Raw genomic sequence first — 20,803 nt, forward strand, 5'->3', positions numbered from 1 at the left:
TTATAAAAAGTTCACACTCAAGAAATTTGACTTTTTTTTTTTTTTCCTCTTTGATTTATAGTTTCTTTGCTATTGGCTCCATTTCCTTACCATATTTGGTACTCAAATTTCCTTTAAAGCCTGAGAGTCCCATTATTTCTTTTACAATATAATTTTCACTATCACTGCCCTTGTAGTGCATTGCCTTATGAAAAGTTGTAGATGTCAAGGCTCCAACTCTCTGATTTTTCCACACAAAGGATTTGTACTGGGCATGTGTATTGGATTGTATGGATTCAATATCTGCAACATCTAAATGCTTTTTAACAAAATCAACAAATGATATTGAAGATTTTGACTTGCTAAATGCCCCTGCAAGCTCAGTGATGGTGGGTGGCTGTCTGTTCAATCTATCAGGGAAGAGCACTTCTCCATAATATGGTAGTGATGGATACTGAGCCATAAATGCATGAAAACTTTCCCCTGGATTGAAGTTAGGTGTAAAGGTACAGGTCCTGTAATGTTCTGAATGAGGGGTTATTGAGCATTCAGTTGAGGTGTCCATCCTGCAAATCACGAAATGCAATGAAATATTTATGCCAAGGCAAATAAGTTTTCTCCAGGGATGGAGAAGAAAATGTTGCCCATACACAGTAGAATTTGTTAAGTATAAAAGCTCACAATGCTGTTAACAAGATGCACAAATAAAAAAAAAAGAAGGTGGATGTATTTAAATGCTTTTAGTGCTGAATGCCGTAAAGATTCATTAGACTTATTACCAGAAACAAGTACCTTAGAATACTAAAGACATGCATTAAACTGGTTTCCAAACATTAAATGCAATCCACCTCCTTTCAGACCTCTACACCTTTCATGCATTAGTTTGAAGGCAAGCCATCTAAATTCTGAAATATATTGTTATGTCCAAACCTGGGATGGATTACAGGCTTGGTGCTGGGTTGACGACTTCAAAACAAAAAGTAAATCAGATTAAACTTTTACAACCTAGATAATATGAATATTGAGGACAAAGTATATTTCAATGATACCATTGCCTAATTTAAATCATGGTTGCGAAGTATACTGACACCATTGCAGACTAGGAAAGTATAGGATAGGTAGCAGCAGTCCCATAGGCAGCTTTGAGACAAATTTTTTTAAACCTGTCTGTTTTTTACTGTACCCAGATCTATAAGTTACACAAAAGATATATAACCATATCTTAGAAAAGTTTCATTGATATAGATCCATATTAGGTGAATGAAAATCATATGTTAGTATAGAGTCCAATGATCTCTATGGCCCATTGTATGAAGGAATGCCTTGCAATAGAATTTTTCACCAAGTGATTTTGTCTAAGACCAGTATGATGCTACCTTTCCTATACCTTCCTTGAACCCAAATCCTTCAGGATCTGTGCTCATGAACCAACCTTAGCAAACTGTTGCCATTAAAACATACCTGGGATCTAGATTGACTGCCTTCACTTGTTTGGTGTTGCAACAAGGCTTGTTCCACATACATGGTAGATCAGTGTAGGTTGGTCCTGAAGCATGATCCCCTCTATGTGACAAAGTCTTCTATGCTAAACATTAGTGCCACAACATGCTTGCAGCTCCCATCATCTCTACAAAGTAACAATAAAAAACAAGGTGAAAAGGTTCTAATCAACAGTGAAAGTTCCAATTTCTGAAAAAAGTAATAATTCTCATGCACTGTCTACTAAATCCAAAATCCATTAAAAGTACCTAATCATTGGGTGTTTTGGGTTTAGTGCATCTTGCTTTTCATTATGAAGTTTGCCTTAGGCATCCATTTGGGGTATTGGCTGCTTGTTATTGTGGCAAAGTAGCATGCAGTTGATACTTTAGGGTCTATATGGGGTGCCCCTACAGACCAGAGCCACACATCATTTTGTCTATGATAGAGAAAAACTCTGGTCATAGAGAAATGATGACACTTTTATACTATGACTGTCCTTCCGTTATGCTGTCCCCCAACCCCTTGCTGCTGTCCTGTAACATTTCTCTGAGTATTCATTTTCTGTGGTGGGGGGAAAAGAATACTGCCACCAAGTATTTCCACTTGGATCGTAAGAGGCGAGAAGAAAGGGATAGGGATTGGGACGAGGCATCCTTCTCCTTGTAGCCCCACAGGGGACATTCCTAAATGAAAAAGTGAAGGCATAAGATGGTCTGGGAGTTTTCGGACCAGCACCCTCAGGTGAGAAGAAAGATGGATGTGTTGGCTTTGAGTGAAACTAAGTTGAAAGGGAAGGGTGAGTGTAAGTGGGAGGTTATGAGGAGTGAAGAGAGGGCGAGGGAGGGAAGGGGTGGCTATTCTAGTAAGTGAAGAGATACATAGACGTGTAGTGGAGTGTTCCTCAAGGATAATGTGGATGAAGATGAAACTGGGAAAGGAGATGTATTTACCTAGTTGTATTTTATGGGAAGGGGAGCTATGCTCGTGGTGTCCCGTCTTCATATCTCATTTTATCTAAACTATTTTTAAATTCATGTATTGTTTTTGCACACACCACTTTCTCATCTAACTTGTTCCAACTGTCTATTACTCTGTGAGGAAAGCTGTTCTTTTTCAGATCTCTTCTATAGCTGTCTTTCTTGATTTTTTTTTTCCGTGTCCTCTTGTATTTCTATCATCCCATTTTATCAGATTCTCTCTATCAATAATTTCTATGCCTTTCATGATTCTGTAAATAGCTTTCAAATCTCCTCTCTTCTTTGCTCTAGTGTCTGTAGTTCAAGTTTTGCTAGTCTCTCTTCATATGATAGTTTTGAGAGTGTTGGTGCCAATTTTGTAATTGCTCTTTGTATTCTTTCAAGTTTTTTTTATACATCTTTTTGTACTTGGTGACCATATCGTTACTGCATATTCCAATCTTGGTCTTATCAGAGTGATTAGAATTTTCTTCACCATTTCTTCATCCAGGTATGTAAATGCCACTTTGATTGTTCTTATTAAGTTATAAGTTTCTCCAAAAATCTTATTTATATGTTTCTCAGGTGACATATTGTTCATAACAATGACTCCCAGGTCCTTCTCATTTTCTACTTTTTTTATTCCTTCTTCTGGGAAAGGAGATGTGGGTCTTTGTAAGTGGATATGGGCCTGGCAGTGAGAAGAGTGTAGAAGAAAGGGAGGCCTTTTGGATAGATTTAAATGAGTTCATAGAGGATTTAGGGAGAAATGTCAATGTAATAGTGCTGGGAGACCTTAATGCTAGGGTAGGAAATGGTCCAATTGATGGAGTCGTTAGGAAATGTGGAGTTCCAGGAAAGAATCGTAGTGGAGAGTTGATGGTGGAAATGTGTCTAGAAAGAGAGTTGATGATAGCAAATACAGTGTTTCGGAAGAAATTCAAGCATAAGTACACATGGGAGAGGGTGGTGGATGGAAGGGTGGTAGATAGAGCATTGATGGATTATGTAGTGGTAAATAGGATTATGATAGGAAGAGTTAAGGATGTACATGTGCTAAGGGGAGAGGGTGGGGGAATATCAGATAATTTTTTGGTAGAAGGTAAGTTGAGAGTGGAGGATAGATGGAGAAAGAGGAAAGGAACAAAAGTTAGGAGGTGCTTAGAGTGAACTTTTTAAAGGAGAAGGAGTACAAGAAGAAGCTGAAGGAGTGGGAGGGAGTGAAGGATAGAGTAGAGTTAGGTGTGGAGGAGGAATGGGGATAGTTCAAGGAGGAGTCACAAAGTGTGCAAGGATGGTGTGTGGAACAAGAAGGACAGGAGGAAATAGAAGGAAGGGTAGTGAATGGTTGGATGAGGAAACAAAGAAGGTTGTAGACGAGAAGAAGCGAGCTTTCACAGTTTGGTTACAAAATAGGACGAGGGAGTCATATGAGAGGTACAAAGAAAAGAAAAGAGAAGTAAAGCAAAAGTTAAAGGAGGCAAAGAGGAGAGCAGATATGAAGTGGGGTAAGAGTATGACAGAAAATTTTGCAAGTAATAAAAAGATGTTTTGGAAAGAAATTAAGAGAGGAAGAGGAGGCAAATCAAGTAGAGAAGAAAAGGTAAAAGGTGCAGATGGAGAGATGATAATGGAAGAGAAGGCAGTAAGGGGAAGATGGGCAAATTATTTTAGGGAGTTGCTAAATGTGAAGGAGGATAGGGAGGGAAAGATAGTTGCAGTGGGAAATGCGAAGAAAATGACCGTGATGAGTGAGGAAAATGGAGGAGAAATAAGGAAGGATGAAGTGAAGGCAGTTGTTAAGATGATGAAAGCAGGTAAGGCACCTGGGCTGGATGGATGCCATGCAGAATGTTTAAAAAAAGGAGGTACATTGATGGTGGACTGGATGGTGAGGTTATTTAATGTTTGCTGGAGAGAGGGTAGAGTGCCAGAGGATTGGAGGAGTGCCTTTATAGTTCCACTTTACAAGGGAAAAGGGGACAAGTGTGAATGTAGTAGTTTCAGAGGGATTAGCTTGTTAAGTGTAGTTGGGAAGGCTTATGGGAGGATCTTGATTGAGAGGATTAAGAGAGGGAGTAATTGGTGAGGAACAGTGTAGATTTAGGACGGGTAGAGGTTGTGTAGATCAGATCTTTGTGATAAGACAAATACTGTATGTGAGAAAGCTATAGGAAAGGGGAAGGATGTTTTTTGGGCTTTTATGGATCTGGAAAAGGCTTACGATAGGGTAGACAGAAAGGCACTGTGGGAGGTTATGCAGATATATGGGATAGGAGGAAAGCTTGTAGAAGCTGTCAAGAGTTTTTATGAGAGTAGTAGAGCTTGTGTCAGGATTAGAAATGGAGAGAGTGAGTGGTTGGAGGTAAAGGTGGGACTTCGTCAAGGATGCATTATGTCGCCCTGGCTGTTCAACTTATACATGGATGGGGTAGTGCGAGAGGTAAATGCAAGGGTGGTGGGTCAGGGATTGGAGATGGTTAAAGCAAATGGAGAAAAGTGGGAAGTGAGCCAGCTGTTGTTTGCGGATGACACTGCGCTTGTGGCAGGATCGGAGGAGGGATTGAGGAAGTGGGTGATAGAGTTTGGGAGAGTATGTGATAGAAGAAAGCTAAAGATAAATGTGGGTAAAAGTAAGGTGATGAGATGTACAAGGGGTGAAAGTGGCAGTAGACTGAAAGTGAGCATTAACCTCTTCAGTACGGGCCTTAAATTTCGCATCATAAAATATAGTCACCGCTTATATCAATCGTTCTCTCTTTCACCCGTGAATTTTGAAAACCATAGAGAATGTGATTAAGGTCAGATTAAGGAGAATGTCAAAACCCAAGGGCGACTACAATGAATATAATCAAGACGCCGATATGGCAGCGTCGCATATCTACTTGCTCCTCGTGCTGCCTACGTATGCGGCACCGTATGGAAGGGGTTAAGGGAGAGCAACTAGAGGAAGTGGATAGTTTTAGATACTTGGGTGCAAATGAGGCAGGAAAAGGTGGAGTGAGGGTGGAGGTAGAATGTAGATTGAGAGAAGCGAGTAAATGCCTTGGTGGATTGAAGAGTGTAATGAGGAATAGACATCTGGGAATGTATGCTAAGAGGAGAGTGTATGAAGGAGTGATTGTGCCAACAGCACTGTTTGGGGGCAGAAACATGGAACATAAGAGAGGAAGAGAGAAGGAGTTTGAATATGTTTGAGATGAGGTGTCTGAGAAGTATGATGGGGGTTACTAGGCTAGATAGAGTGAGAAATGAGGAGGTGAGGAGAATGGGGGTGGAAAGGGTGTTGTTGTTCCCTAGACTGTCTGTCCGAGCAGTCCCGTCTCCCCAAGGAATGCCACAGCCGAAACTGGGTTTTCCCACAAATCCTTTATTGAGTGTATGTTGTGTTGTTTGCATGCATGATTGTGTATAATGCAGTCTTCCATTATGTGTTGTATAGTATGGGGTGAAGTGTTACATCCTGCAGGGTTCCCACGGTCCTTGAAAATTCTGGAAAGTCCTGGAAAAAAAAAAGTGATCCTGGAAAGTCATGGAAAAGTCCTGAAATTCTGCCAAAAATCAAGTGGTCCTGGAATTAGGACTACCAGCTAAAAAAGTCATTGAAAGTCCTTGAATTCAGTGTTGCATGGATGTTGGTTGTGCTCAATATTCTACAGTGTGCAGTGTCTGCACCTATCACATGGCTATGGCATCCTTCCAGTTTCTAGTCTTTGTACTGTCTGTGGTGGTTGTACAAATACATCAGGCGAGACATCATTGATTTCTAGCTTGCCTGAACTTTTCAGGCTTTTTCTGAGGTGAGCGATTTAAATGAAAAAGGAAAGAAGCAAAAGGGACATAATTGGCAAAGTTTTCATTCTCAAGTGAGAATTAGAAATCTGTATGTTGAAGTGAAATTGCAATAAGCTTTTTTATGGGAATTAGAAATTATTTGTAGTTATGTATACATAGGAGGCAGATATAGTAATGAAGTTGACAAGCAATTATGTCTCGCCTTTTATAGCGTTGAAGATGCATGTCTGGGTTTTAACATTAATTTTTCTTTTTGCAGTAGTATGGCATCCAAGAAATGTCACTTCAATCCACTCTGGGTGGAGGATCCACTGTTTTCAGCATAGGTCAAGGAAGACCCCAAGGATGACACCATAGCATACTGCAAACTTTGCAAGAAGCGTTTTACTCATTCAATTCATCATCTGATGTGGGCATGTTGTTCCCAAGAATGTTTCCAGACAGCCAAATTGCTAAAAACTTTCTCATGTGGTGCTACAAAGTGTGCTTATCTAGTTTGTTTTGGCCTGTCTCCATATTTCCATGATCTGCTAGTGGAGAAAGTCAGAAGTGTGGAGTGCTATACCATATCCTTTGATGAGTGCATGAACCCTATTTCACAGAATGAACAAATGGACATCATAGTCCGTTACTGGGACAATGATTCTGGTCAGGATAGTGTAAGGTACTTTGGGTCACAGTTCTTGGGGCATGCTCGAGCAAGCGACCTACTCAACAACTTCAAGTAAGGGACACAACAACTAGATCCCAAGCGTCTGCTTCAGGTGTCAATGGATGGACCTAACATCAATTGGAAATTTTTCAATGACCTGCAACAGGAGTGCAAAACACAGGATCTCCCAGAACTTCTGAACATCGGAAGCTGTGGACTCCACACTGTCCACGGAAGCTTGCAGAAAGGGGCCAACGAGACTGGATGGAAGATTGGAAACCTGCTAAGGTCTCTGTGGCAGCTCTTCCATGATACCCCCGCAAGAAGAGAGGATTTCTCCACTATCACAGGGAGCAAGCTGTACCCATTGCAATTTTGCCAGCACAGATGGGTTGAGGATGCAAAGGTAGCAGAGCGTGCGTTGCAGATGTGGCCCAACGTGGAGAAATTTGTGGCATCCTTCAAAGACTCCAAGAAGGCCCCTAGCACTGCCTCATTTGCATCAGTGAAAGCTGCCTGTGAGGACCCACTCTCCGTTGCAAAGCTACAATTCTTCATCTCTGTAACTAAACAACTCCAGCCATTCCTTCAGAGGTTTCAAACAGATGCACCCATGGCACCGTTCTTGGGACAGAAGCTAAAGGAAGTGGTTGTTGCGCTCATGGGACGTTTCATCAAAAAAGAAGTTCTGGACAAAGCAGACACCATGCAGAAACTGGCCAACCTGGACCCCAAGGACCAGAAGAACCAGATGCTGCCAAAACTTGTAGATCTGGGATTTGCTGCTCGAGAGTCTGTGAAGAAAGCTGCTGAGAAGAAACTGGTCAGTGATTTGAAGGTCCTGGCATTCAAGAATGAGTGTGTGACACTGCTATCAGAGCTCACATCCAAGATGTTGGACAAGAGTCCCTTGAAACTGTCCCTGGTTCGATATCTCTCTGCACTGGCTCCAGATAAATTAGTTGCTCCTTCTACAGATGCGGCGACGAAGTTCCAGAAAATCCTCCAGATGCTTCTGAATGCCAACAGGCTGTCCAGGGAAGAGTGCGATGAGCTCCTTGCTCAGTACAAGGCGTTTGGCAGTGAGATGAGGCAGGAACATGCAGCAGATTTCAAGAACTTCACCCCAGATAGTGAGAGGCTGGACATATTTCTGGGCCAGTACTTTAAAGACCACAAGTACAGCAAGCTCTGGTCTGTTTTCATGATGCTTCTCACAGTCTCCCATGGTCAGGCATCAGTAGAAAGGGGTTATTCTGTGAACAAGGACCTCCTGGTTCAGAAGATGCAGGAGAAGACTATTGTAACTCTTCGTACAGTCTATGACAGTATCCAAGCCACGGGCCAGCACTCCACTGAGTTACCCTTCGCTCCCAGACTGAAAAGGCATGTCAGGGCATCGAGGATGAGATACCAACAGTACCTCGCGGATCAGAAGAAGTCACAGACAGATAATGAGAAATCCTCAAAGAGAAAGGCACTACAAGAGGATATCCAGTCAGCAGAGAAAAAGAGGAAACTCTTGAAAGATAGTATGGAATCAATGACCAAGGAAGCAGACCAGCTGGCAAAGAAGGCAGAAACAGAGCATGACTTCACTTTGCTGGCTAAGTCCAATGCTTTCAGACTGAAAGTTTCTGAGAAGGCGGATGAAAATCTCAAACTGGAAAAGAAACTACAAGACCTCAAGCAGAAACTGAAATCAATGGAGTGACTATTTTCAAGAAAGAGCAAAGAATGAATTATACCTGATACTCTGATATATATATATATATATATGTATATATATTTTGTAATCTAACAGAGGAAGACTGCATAGTGTAATAAAGTGGGTGGAATCGGCTGGCTGTAAGGGGTGAAGGAGGCCAGAAAGATCAGTTTGTATTTGAAAATTGTTTCAGATATTCTGCTCAAAGTCCTGGAAATTTGATGATTTTTATCCTGGAATATCCTGGAAAAGTCTTGGAATTTAGTTTTCAATTTTCTGTGGGAACCCTGATCCTGGGCAGCTGTTCACAATGCGGTCATCCAGCCTCTTCTGGTAGCTTACAAGTGCTGGGTGGTGGCCGCACCGCAAGTGTTTGTGTGCCTCTCATGTCGAGGTGGTCCTTGACTTTGAGGACTTTTGTTTCATGGTGTAAATGGTCTGTAGGTGTTGTATTTGTGCAGCCTATAATTGTTTTTAGGGCTTTGTTTTGTATGATTTGAAGGGTGTTGTGGTGTGTCTCACTGAGATTAGGAGCCCATGCAGGACTTGCATAATTCATCACTGAGCATATGCATTGTTTGTATATTGTTGTATTAGTTTGTTTTGTCCAAATGTTGTTCCAGTGATTGACTTAAGTGCGTTAAGTCTAGGTGTGCATTTGTTTTTTATGTTTGTGATGTGTTGTTTGAAAGACATGTATGTATCATATGTTACACCAAGAATTTTTGGTGTGTTTGTGTGTGGTATTAGAGTGTTGTTGATGTAGATATGAGGTATGTATTTGTGTTCTTTTCTCCAGTTGGTGAGAAGTGTTGCTGTAGATTTGGTTGGAGCTATTTTGAGTCTGTTTGTGATGAACCATGTGTTGAGTGTATCAAGGTATGGCTGGATTATTTCTGCAGCTTTGTCTGTGTTACAATGTGTGCATGTGATTGTTATGTCGTCTGCATAGGAAGAGATTTGTATTTCTGAGGTGTCTGGTGTGGATAAGTCATGCATGTATAAATTAAAGAGCATTGGGGATAGAACAAAGCCCTGTGGTACTCCATTCTCAATGTTTCTGATGTGCGATGATTGGCCATTATATGACACATAAGCATTCCTACCTGCCAGATAATTGGGCAGCCATCTTTTGGTGTTATTGTGCATGTCTGTGTTATATATTTTATTTGTTAGGTTGTGGCGGGGGACAGCATCAAAAGCTTTACTAATGTCTAATGTTATAAGAAGTGTTCTGTGGTGGGGCCTATCTGAATTGATGGAAAGGGAGTTGGGAAATAGGGTTGATGAAAGAGTATTAGGATGGTTTGGACACATGGAAAGAATGAGTGAGGAAAGACTAGTAAAAGAGGTGTGGAAGGCAGATGTGGAGGGAATGAACATGAGGGGATGTCCTAGGATGAGGTGGATGGATGGGGTGAAGGGGGCTTTGGGGAAGAGGGGAATGTCTGTTGAGGAAGGACGGGAGAGAACAGAAGACGGGTGAATGGAGAATGGTTGTATATGGATAATGTTGTGATGCATGAGGTGGAATGGGCAGAGGGATGGGGGGGGTGAGGTACTATGTGTGAGCAAAATTTGACGCAGCCCGAAGGGATTTCTCTCCGTCTTCTCTTTTTATGCATGGGGGGACGGAGAGGGGGGTCGCCGATTTAATGAAGCGGCCTTGCTGTGGATGTGCTGTGTCTTGCGACACTGCTTCTGACCCAGGGCAGTGGACAAGGTCCAGGGATGACCCGTCATCCAGGAGGTGCTAAGATAAGAGGGAGGGTGGAGGGGTGTGGAGTGTATTCAGGGATGGAATGGGTGGGAATGATTTATGCCTTTTTCTTTTTGGCTACCTCCCTTGTAAGGGGGAAAAAGCCTTGGTATATGTATGTATGTATCCATTTGGTGCAGGAAAGATGTTACAATTAATCTCAACCTTGTACAGAGGTTTGGTTAGGTTGGGTTTGGTTTGGTTAGGTTTGGTTTGGTTTGGTTAGGTCTCCATGGTTGTTGAAGGGAAGGTTTGTGGGAAAGATATGTGAATAACTAGTGGTGTTTCTTAAGGTATGTAATGAGATACTTTATGGCACATTATTATAACAAATCTTTACTGGTTGTTTCATATGAAATCTGAGAGATTAAGTTTTCCAAGTAAGAACTTCCTACTGAATCATATCAGCCTATGTTATCACTACATACATTAAAGGAAAGCTACTATGTTCACAAACACATCATATATGTAATGTCGATTATACTTACCCTATGCACTGACAGTCAGCAGCCTCAATCATTCCTGTGTTGTTCATTAAAAGCCACACTTGGTATGGCTTTTCAGACTGTGCAGTCTGTCTCCTGCACAAGGCCCGTACATAGGTCATGTTGTGGTCCTCTTGCCTCAGTACCACTTTATCAATGTGCTTCTCCATGAACAGTTGATACCCCCTTTCTTTTTCATAAGATATAACCTGTTCTGAGGACCAACCTCCCTTGGAAAGGCAATAAACTAGACATTTGGCTGATGTAAGGTGAGGTAGAGATGTTAAGTCTGCATCCCACGAGGTTATGGCAAGTGGGTCTGGAAATAATAATGAATTGCCGTTTATGGAAATTGTTTATCTTGAGGTAGGAGCTGTCTCATGGTCATTCACCTCAGAGGTTCTCAAAGTGGGGGTCCTGAAATAATTTTGAGGGGTCGCGATTGAGATCGTGCAAGCCCTCCTCCTCTTCCTCCCACTACCCAACCTAATGCGTCTATAACTCACTTCAGCAAGAAATGGCTGTTCTATGATTTTACTTACTCTTATTAGCATTTGAGGTAAGAGGGGTTGCAGAATAATTTTGAGGATCACCTTCCCAATTTTTTGTTTGGCAGCAATCTTCATCTATTCAATGATAGAATAGCATTATAATGAGGCACTGATAGTGTCTTTTTAATTGGATTAAATATTTTGCAAGTACAATTGGTAAACACAATCATTCTTACTTAAGAAATAATCTTATACTTTAATTTTCTATTATGACTAGCATTATATTAAATATGAGTTTACCTACCAGTATTGGATATGACTCCCTCTACTTCCTCTTCCACAGTATCTGCAAATACAGTTTTGACTGACGTCTCACCAGCAAAAAATGAAAAAAATATATATCCTTTGGTAAATTTTTATTTTCGACCATGGGAGGAATATAGCAATAGAAAATTAAATAATAATCTTGTAAATCAAAATGTATCAACGTAATATGCAATTTTGTGTGCGGAAATGAAATACAAATAAGGTGCGAAAACAGATTTCTTAAGTAACGAAGTCGTGTACGACGTATGGTACGCCATGTTTGTTATAGTAGATGCCAACGTTGAAGAAATGAAAGGATAAATTCGTCGAATGTAAACTAAACTAACCTAAACTAAACTAACCTAACCTAACCTACCTAACCTAACCTGTGTTTAATAAATCATTACCTGCAAATTAGATGTCATCCGGCTCGTCCTCGTTGTTGTCGTCGTGAGAGACGTGTGCGGGCTTTTCAACCACTCACTCAGCTTGCGGAGTATACAGATTAATATTCAATTTTCTATTGCTATATTCCTCCCATGATCGAAACTAGATATTTACCGGTTAGGTTAGTTTAGTTTAGTTTACCTTAGACGAATTTATCCTATTTATTCGATGTCGGCATCTACCATAACAAACATGGCGTCCCGATGCTATGCTACCGACTTCGTTCATTAGCATATTTAGCTCGTAAGAAGGTATTTTCATTTTCATTTCCGCACAAAAAATTGGATATTACGGTGATACATTTTGATTTACAAAATTAATATTTAATTTTCTATTGCTATATTCCTCCCATGGTCGAAAATAAAATTTTACCTATCCTTTTCCTAAATGCACTATGGCAGTATTTGTTGATGCTAGCAAAACAGCAATATGATAGTAATGGTAATGATTCTCAATTGTAAAATGCATAGTTTCATACTTTAAAGAAAGGGAAATAGCAAATTTATTCTTTACCAGAACAGGACAAGACTTCTCCAACTTGCTCCAAAACATGTCTTGCTTGTGATGTATCTGCTGTAATTTCAATGACAAAACATTAAAAACTAATAAAAAAATCTTGTAAATAATATATAGTACTCTTGTAAATAAAGTATTTTAAAAATTATTGAGAGGACTCGATTCCCAATGATTGTAAGTTGGAGTCGGGGGACTTTGATTGAGGCAAATGCCGTCCTCTTGGTAACTTTTACCTAAAGTATCCATTTTTTCCAAGCGCACATGTTGGTAGCAGAAAAACGTACTTGATTTTGATAATAATGGTTATAATTGAAGTAAAAAAAATTGTATTGAGCTAAAACAATAATCATATACAAGGCCGAAAATATCAATCAATATATAATTTTAAAAATATATAAAATACAACAAAATGTCGACAATAGCTATCGCTTCGATTTTTTATTTTTCATCCGCTCAATAGATGGCGTTGAAACCCCAATATTCTAGCGGTGTTTGGCATTAATTCTGGCTACATATTTTTGCTATACACCTTACGAACCCTTCCTGTCTTTCTTATATAGTCTTTGGTTTTGTTGTAGTTTGTTGCCAGCAGCCAAGGGTTAGTAATCGTACCGGAAAAAGTAAGTCTTTGATGTAAAATTATATTTTCTATACATTACATGGATTTGCCTATTGCTTGGTGCATTCAAATGAAAGTATATATAGTCGAACCTCGAAAGCCCGGACCCGAAATGCCCTAACCCTAGTATGACCGGTCGAAATGAACAAAGGCCGGACTTTTCAAGCTAAGTTCCCTATTTGTCCAGTAGGTGGCAGCGACGGCCATAAACGTGTACTCAAGCCCGGACCGGTCAAGCCGCCACCACTGTCCCACATACATACCTTCCGATATTTACAGTGGTATAGTGCTATGGTGCATCCATAATTATGCCTCCCAAGCTACTAAAGCCTCGCAAAACTATTAAGGTGATGTTGAACCTCCAGCAGAAGCTACAAATATTAAAAAAACTTGAAAAGGGAACTACTGTGGCGCAAGTGTGTGAGGAATATGGGTGTAAGAAGCAGACTGTGTCGGACATCAATAAGGTAAAAAAAAAATTACAATCTTATGCCACTAAATTCAGCATTGACGGTTCAGCCAGTAAAAGTGGGAGGGTAGCTACAAGAAAATATATGAAAACTGGAAAGATAAACCTATTAGATGAAGGAGTTATCAAGTGGTATCTTTCGCAAAAAAGTGTGGGGTTAAATGTTAAGGGAGTGGAGATCATAGCCGCAGCACAACAAATTGCCGAAAATCTAGGCATAAAGGATTTTAACGGAAGTGATGGGTGGTTGTGGCACTTTAGAAACCGACATGGCCTTTTTGTAACAACACACAGGGAGAGTGTAAGTGCCAACAGTGAGAGTATGGAGCTGTTTAAGTACCCTGTACATAGTGTAAGTGTAAATACATAGGAGGATAAGTTAAATGTAAACTTTTACTTTTTATTAATACACTAAATGTAAATGTACTGTACCATATCCTATCATTTCAAAAAAGCAAAAGATTGAGCTCAGTAGTTTAGTACCTAATGTAATAAAAAATACAGTACAGTACACTGTACAGTATATTTACATGCCTGTATTACAGTAATCATTACAGAATTATTAGTATTATAGTATTATTATTACAGTATTGTTATTATTACAGTGTTAGAGTATTATTCTTATGTATTTCTATTCCATATCATACATTACCCATACGTACACCGCTACGAAAATCTACGGGTGTTAGGGAGACATTTTCGATGACCAGACTTTTGGCATGACCAGACAGCCCTTCCCCTCAATTAGTCCAGGCTTTCGAGGTTCGACTGTAATAATCAGGCCATCAGCATCCGTGACGACGACGACCTGCATGATCTTTAGAATTTGAGGTACTTAATTACTAAATATAGGGTTAGGTTATGTAGGTTAGTTACGTTAGGTAGGTTAGGTCAGAATTGACAAATTTATCATCCTTTCATTTCTTCAACCTCTGTATCTACCAAAACAGACATGGCTTATCATTCAACTGCCGCAACTTCATTCTACACAGTTTCTCACATTAACTGGGTAAGAATCATGGTTAAATGGAGGTGCAGTGGATAAGGATAGTAGGATAAGTTAAATGTAAACTTTTACTTTTTATTAATACACTAAATGTAAATGTACTGTACCATATCCTATCATTTCAAAAAAGCAAAAGATTGAGCTCAGTAGTTTAGTACCTAATGTAATAAAAAATACAGTACAGTACACTGTACAGTATATTTACATGCCTGTATTACAGTAATCATTACAGAATTATTAGTATTATAGTATTATTATTACAGTATTGTTATTATTACAGTGTTAGAGTATTATTCTTATGTATTTCTATTCCATATCATACATTACCCATACGTATACCGCTACGAAAATCTACGGGTGTTAGGGAGACATTTTCGATGACCAGACTTTTGGCATGACCAGACAGCCCTTCCCCTCAATTAGTCCGGGCTTTCGAGGTTCGACTGTAATAATCAGGCCATCAGCATCCGTGACGACGACGACCTGCATGATCTTTAGAATTTGAGGTACTTAATTACTAAATATAGGGTTAGGTTATGTAGGTTAGTTACGTTAGGTAGGTTAGGTCAGAATTGACAAATTTATCATCCTTTCATTTCTTCAACCTCTGTATCTACCAAAACAAACTTGGCTTATCATTCAACTGCCACAACTTCATTCTACACAGTTTCTCACATTAACTGGATAAGAATCATGGTTAAAGGGAGGTACAGTGGTACCTCTATTTGCATGGAAAATTTCTATTTATGCAGGCACATTTGTGTCCATTACTGTGTGGAGAATCAAATCCCGTGCTGCCATCTTGTTGATGTCACCATTCACACACTGTGTTGTGTGCATGACTGGTCCTTCTTTCAGTGCTTACCCCTTGGTATTGTACTGTTTGTGCCTTTAAAATGTCTCCAAAACAAGTGAGAAATCCTACTGAAGCTGGTGCTTGTAAGTAAACCAGCATCATGAATGAGAAAAAGAGGGAAGTGATTGCCAGAACTGCTCAAGGTTTTTGCATGTGTAAGCTGGTGAGAGAGTTTGGTATGCCGGAGTCAATAATAAGAACCATTCTTTTGAATAAAAATAAAAATTCTGTCAGCTAATGTGTCTAAGGGTATAAGGTATGTGAGCACACATAAGAGGCCAGCATTGTTGGACGAGGTGGAAAGGTTATTGCTTGTGTGGATAGAGAAGCAGCATAAGAGTGACAGCTTGAGTGAGGAAGTGATATGTTCAAAGGCTCACCAAGTGTATGCCGACCTGCAGTGGTAACAGGCTGGAACCAATGGCTAGCTTACACCACCTTCAGTGCCCTTTACAGCCAGTAGGGGTGGTTTGAGAAGTTTTGGCAATGTACGGGCATCCTCCTTCAGGGGGCAGGGGGTCAGTAAGCCTCCATCACTGCACCACCTCCTCACTCCCATCCCCCTACACCAGCTGCAAGCCTTAACATCATTAGGTACAAAAGATTGCTTTTTTCATTATATTTTTTACCTTGTTAGTGGTCTTTAACATTGATTTTTTGACATTAATGTTGCAGGAACATCATAATCATACCTATTTATGTCTGTTTGGTGACAGGCTTCATCATATCAAAGGGAAAAAGGTAGATTTTTTTGAGGTCAGGAGTGGATTAATTGAATTGACATCGATTTCAATGGTAAATAGTTTCCATTTACGCAAATTTCTATTTACGTGGAGGTGTACAGAACAGATTAATCGCATAAATAGAGGTTCCACTGTAGTCCGTCAAAGCATGTATCCATCCCCACCCATTCCATTCTCATTTTAGCTCCTTATGGATGAAGGGTCATCCCTGTCTCCTGCCAGCAGCCCTGGTCATAAGCAATGCAGCTTATGACCTGGGCTGCCAGCGGGAGACAGGGATGACCCTTCATCCACAAAGAGCTAAAATGAGAATGGAATGGGTGGGGGTGGATACATGTTTTGACAGACTACAGTGGCACCTCTATTTATGCAGGGCTGCTTAACTGGCTACCTCGCTTTTAAACCCTTCGATACAATGACATCTACGTAGGCGTCATGAGGAGCAAGTAGGTACGCGAGGATGCCGATGTCGGCGTCTTGATTATATTTATTGTAGTTGTACCTGCGTGACCCCCATACTCTGTAAACTGGCATCATCATATTTTCTATGGTTATCAAAATTCACGGGTGAAAGAGAGAACGAGCAATACAGCGGTGACTTTATTTTTTATAATGCAAGTATTATGACGCGACATTGCACGTCTGGCAGCTGATGCTGCCCATGAGATTTTGGCCCGGAGTGAAGGGGTTAAGAGGGAAAAAGCCCTTGGTATATGGAAAAATCATGGTATTTGCATTCAAACATCTACACTGCCACTTGGCAGGAATATTGTTCTATATGGAGAAATTTAATCTATATGCAATTTCCATTTACATAAGATTTTATAGTAACACATCCCTCACATAACTGGCGAGTTTCCTGTATGATTATTCAAAGTTCTATTTTCTTTTCCAGGATCAAATAGCTTATGTAGACATGGATGACCCATTGAAAATTGCTGCACCAACATTAAAGAAAGAAATTGAAATCAAGGAGGAACCACTTGATGAAAGTGAAATGTTCATTGGTCCTGGTGCATTCTGGGTACCAACAGAAACAGTAGGGGTCAAAAGAGAGAGAGATTCAAACAATGAAACGGAAACAGCAGCAGAAGGTTTGTGTCACAGAGTAGGTTATAAAAAAAATTGTAGGCATTAGATTGACCCATTGAAGTAGCAAATGTTTTGGTATTTAGAGTACTCTGTACAATCAGTTTAGATATTTTCATATAATGTTAATTTTGTTTTAGTTTAGTAATTCATTATGCTTATTTTAGAGGGACATCAGCCCTTGTTTCTTTAATAATAGTAATAACACTGTATAACAATGAAAAAAAACCGGAAATGAGACTATCCTTTTCTAGAGTTATTTTTTGCGTAGATCACGAATATAACATCCGTTTCTTTCTGTGACCCTCCAGTTCTTCGTAAATAGCAGTGCCCGCAATGTCTATCTGAACGGTATTTTTTGTTGCTTTTACCATTTATATAATTTTTCACATAGCTATGTGTTTTTTTTTTTCTTAACAGGATACAGAGTTAAGATGCCTAGAGAATGCAAGAATTCGCCAGACAAGTTTTGTTATATATGTGGATCAGTTACATTAAGGCAATACAAGAGACAGTTGACTCAACGTGTAAAGAAACTTTATGAGCTGTACTTTGGATGTAAAGTGGGTGACCAGGACAAAAGCTGGGCACCTCACATATGTTGTGTCAGGTGTACAAGTTCCCTTTCTGCCTGGGTGAAAGGCAAAGGGACTGGCCTCATGTTTGGCGTACCAATGGTCTGGAGGGAGCCAAAGGACCACTCAACAGATTGCTACTTCTGCTTAACGGATATTAAAGGTGGGTGTTCAGTGTTTATTTTTTACTGTTTTTATATATATTTTCAAGAGATGTATCAATAAAAAAGATCAAAATACATAATAAGTTGCACTTCCACTATTTTTGCACGTGATCACAACCAATAGTATCCATTTTTAGTCTGATTTTATTTTATTTTCCTGCAGGTCGCAACAGAAAAGGCAAGAAATCTATCGTGTATCCAGATCTTCAGTCTGCTATTCGCCCAGTTCTACATTCAAGTGATATTCCTGTACCACAGCCGCCCTCTGAACTACCAAGCGATGACACGAGCAACTCAGACGATTCAGAATCTCAAGATGCAACGTATACGACACAACTTGAATCTGATAAGAAACCACACCTCATCACCCAACCAGAACTCAATAATCTAGTTCGTGATCTAACACTTACTAAGCAACAGAGTGAACTCCTGGCCTCACGTTTGCAACAATGGCACCTGTTGGATGAAGAAGCTCGAATTACCGTATTTTTCGGACTATAGCCGTTATATGATCCGCACCCCCTTACACCTTAGTGAAAATCCACACAAGACCCGCACCGCTGTATGACCCGCAGTCATATGGCGTGCGCGGCAGTGTAAATCCGACGATGTATACTACCCATGTATGGGTGGCTACAGGCAGAGCTCACAGCGGTTGTTGTTATCAAAGTAATTTCAAAGTTGAGGCTTTTTCTAAATTTTCTGTTTCATCTATGCTTATGTGATTTATAAAAAAAGATATATGTTTTCCGATATTGGCAGGTTTCTTGGTGATATCTTGCTTTTCAGGATTCATCACACGTCAAAGGCCGACACCTACGTACAATTTGGTTTCTGAAGCTGCCACTAGATGTAGTGGTAGCTTCGATGAAAGAGGGGTGATCTCGAAAGTGTGCAACTGATCTTACGATGCCTTTGGGATGGGTCGAAGACGCGGCATTGCGATTCATGATCATGATACCAGTATTCCTCCAGTCCTATTTATTTCTGATTGTGATGAAGATGAAGAATAACCAATAAATTACATTTCAATATATTTTATTGCACATATATATATATTACAAAGAACCTTAATACATTTGTGTAAATAATGCCATAAAACCCTGTTTGATTGTTTACCGGTAATTAATCAATCAATTGGTTTATAAATGCCATACAAAGACTGGTAATTAATTATTAAACCAAACAATTTCCAATGGTTAGTTTTCAATAGAATAGAACAATAATAGAGCACATTACTGAACTGTTATGAACAGAGTCAATGGAGCACATCGTTATTAGAAGAAAAAAAAGTCAGTGATCACAGACGACAGTCAATGTTTATGAAGGCGTATCATCGCTCACGAAGCCATCGAATTCCTCATCCTCTGTATCGTCATGGAAGAGGTTGTGGTATAAATCGGCCAATTCTGATGCAGTGACCTCATCCGTTTCCATTTCGGATTCGTCCAATTTCTTTTCCGAGTCGTAGCATGCATCGAACATTGCAGGATGGCACATTTCCGATTTACGGAAACCGCTCTGAATAGTCGATTCTTTAATTTTCTTCCATGCTTGAATGACCCACATGTAATGCACAAATTTAGCATTAAGGAATCGGGTACAGTTTTTAATTTGTAATTGCGAAAATGGCCGCCCGCTTGTTTTTGTTTGATCGCGACACACGATGTTGGTGTTGGTACCAGTCACTGTTGTATTGTATGTTCATGCTGTTTAGTTAGGCCTGTTTTATTTGTGATACTGCATTTATTAATAACAAGAGCATGTAAAGCGGGTAAGATACTGACAAATCCTACCTTCTCTGTCGTTTGTCTTGATCGTGCGTGATGTATTATGACATTAATCAACTTTCATAAAACGAACCCGGTTGGTCCTCCCACAAATCCCCGATCCGAGAGGGCACCCAGCTAAACTAATCGTTCAATTTTTTTTGACTGCATAAGAGGGCAATTTCTAACCAGAATCCACAGATGACCCGCACCCCCGAATTTTGGCCCCTTTCTGAGGCAAAAAGCCGCGGGTCATACACCGAAAAATACGGTACAGTATTTAGGAAGCATTCTGCAAATCTACAGGATTTCTTCACTTTGGAAAACAACTTGACTTATTGTAATGATATCAGAGGCCTATTCAGTGCCCTTGAGCTGTCCTATGAACCCAATGAGTGGAGGCTATTCATAGATGGATCCCTTTACAGCATAAAAGCAGTTCTGTTGCACATTGGGAACACCATGCCTTCAGTTCCAGTTGCTTACTCAGTCATTTTAAGAGAGACATATGAGAACCTTGCTTTTATTCTAGACCGCATAAGTTACAAAGAGCATGAGTGGTTAATTTGTGCAGACTTGAAAGTAGTAGCCATACTTAATGGGCTACAAACTGGATACACCAAATTTATGTGCTTTCTTTGCAAGTGGGACAGTAGGGCCAGATCAGAACATTATATACGCTCAGAATGGCCATCTCGGGAATCTATGACGCTTGGATGCCATAATGTAATTCATGAGCCACTAGTTAAGAAGGAGAAAATCATTTTGCCACCACTGCATATAAAACTAGGCCTAATGAAGCAATTTACCAAAGCACTGCAACATAACAAGCCATGTTTCCAGTATCTCAAAGGGATCTTCCCTAAAATTAGTGATGCCAAGATTAAAGAGGGTATATTTGTAGGCCCTCAGATTCGCAAGCTTATAAATGATGAGG

The 20,803-nt window shown here is 40.0% G+C and overlaps 2 protein-coding genes and 1 pseudogene across 4 annotated transcripts in view; 1 reads left to right on the top strand and 2 right to left on the bottom strand.

Annotated features, from left to right (window-relative positions):
* LOC143035231 (uncharacterized) overlaps positions 1 to 20,421 on the top strand; it is a 77,596-nt gene extending 57,175 nt beyond the window's left edge. For 2 of the 3 annotated variants that reach the window (XM_076202004.1, XM_076202005.1), the window contains 2 exons: positions 17,779 to 18,096; positions 18,261 to 20,421. In XM_076202004.1, the coding sequence (XP_076058119.1) occupies positions 17,779 to 18,096; positions 18,261 to 18,598 (656 nt within the window). In that variant the 3' untranslated portion in view covers positions 18,599 to 20,421. Of the gene's footprint in view, positions 1 to 17,778 lie in introns of all 3 variants that reach the window. The other variant, XM_076202006.1, reaches the window with a different exon arrangement.
* On the bottom strand, positions 56 to 544 carry LOC143035237 (uncharacterized). The gene has a single exon (XM_076202012.1). The coding sequence runs from the start codon at positions 542 to 544 to the stop codon at positions 56 to 58; it is 489 nt and encodes a 162-aa protein (XP_076058127.1).
* Positions 851 to 12,822, bottom strand: LOC143034953 (uncharacterized; annotated as a pseudogene).
* Positions 20,422 to 20,803: the final 382 nt, after the last annotated feature.

Source organism: Oratosquilla oratoria, chromosome 18 (assembly GCF_046742065.1).
Source record: "Oratosquilla oratoria isolate Oo_2021 chromosome 18, ASM4674206v1, whole genome shotgun sequence".
Lineage (NCBI taxonomy): Eukaryota > Metazoa > Arthropoda > Malacostraca > Stomatopoda > Squillidae > Oratosquilla > Oratosquilla oratoria.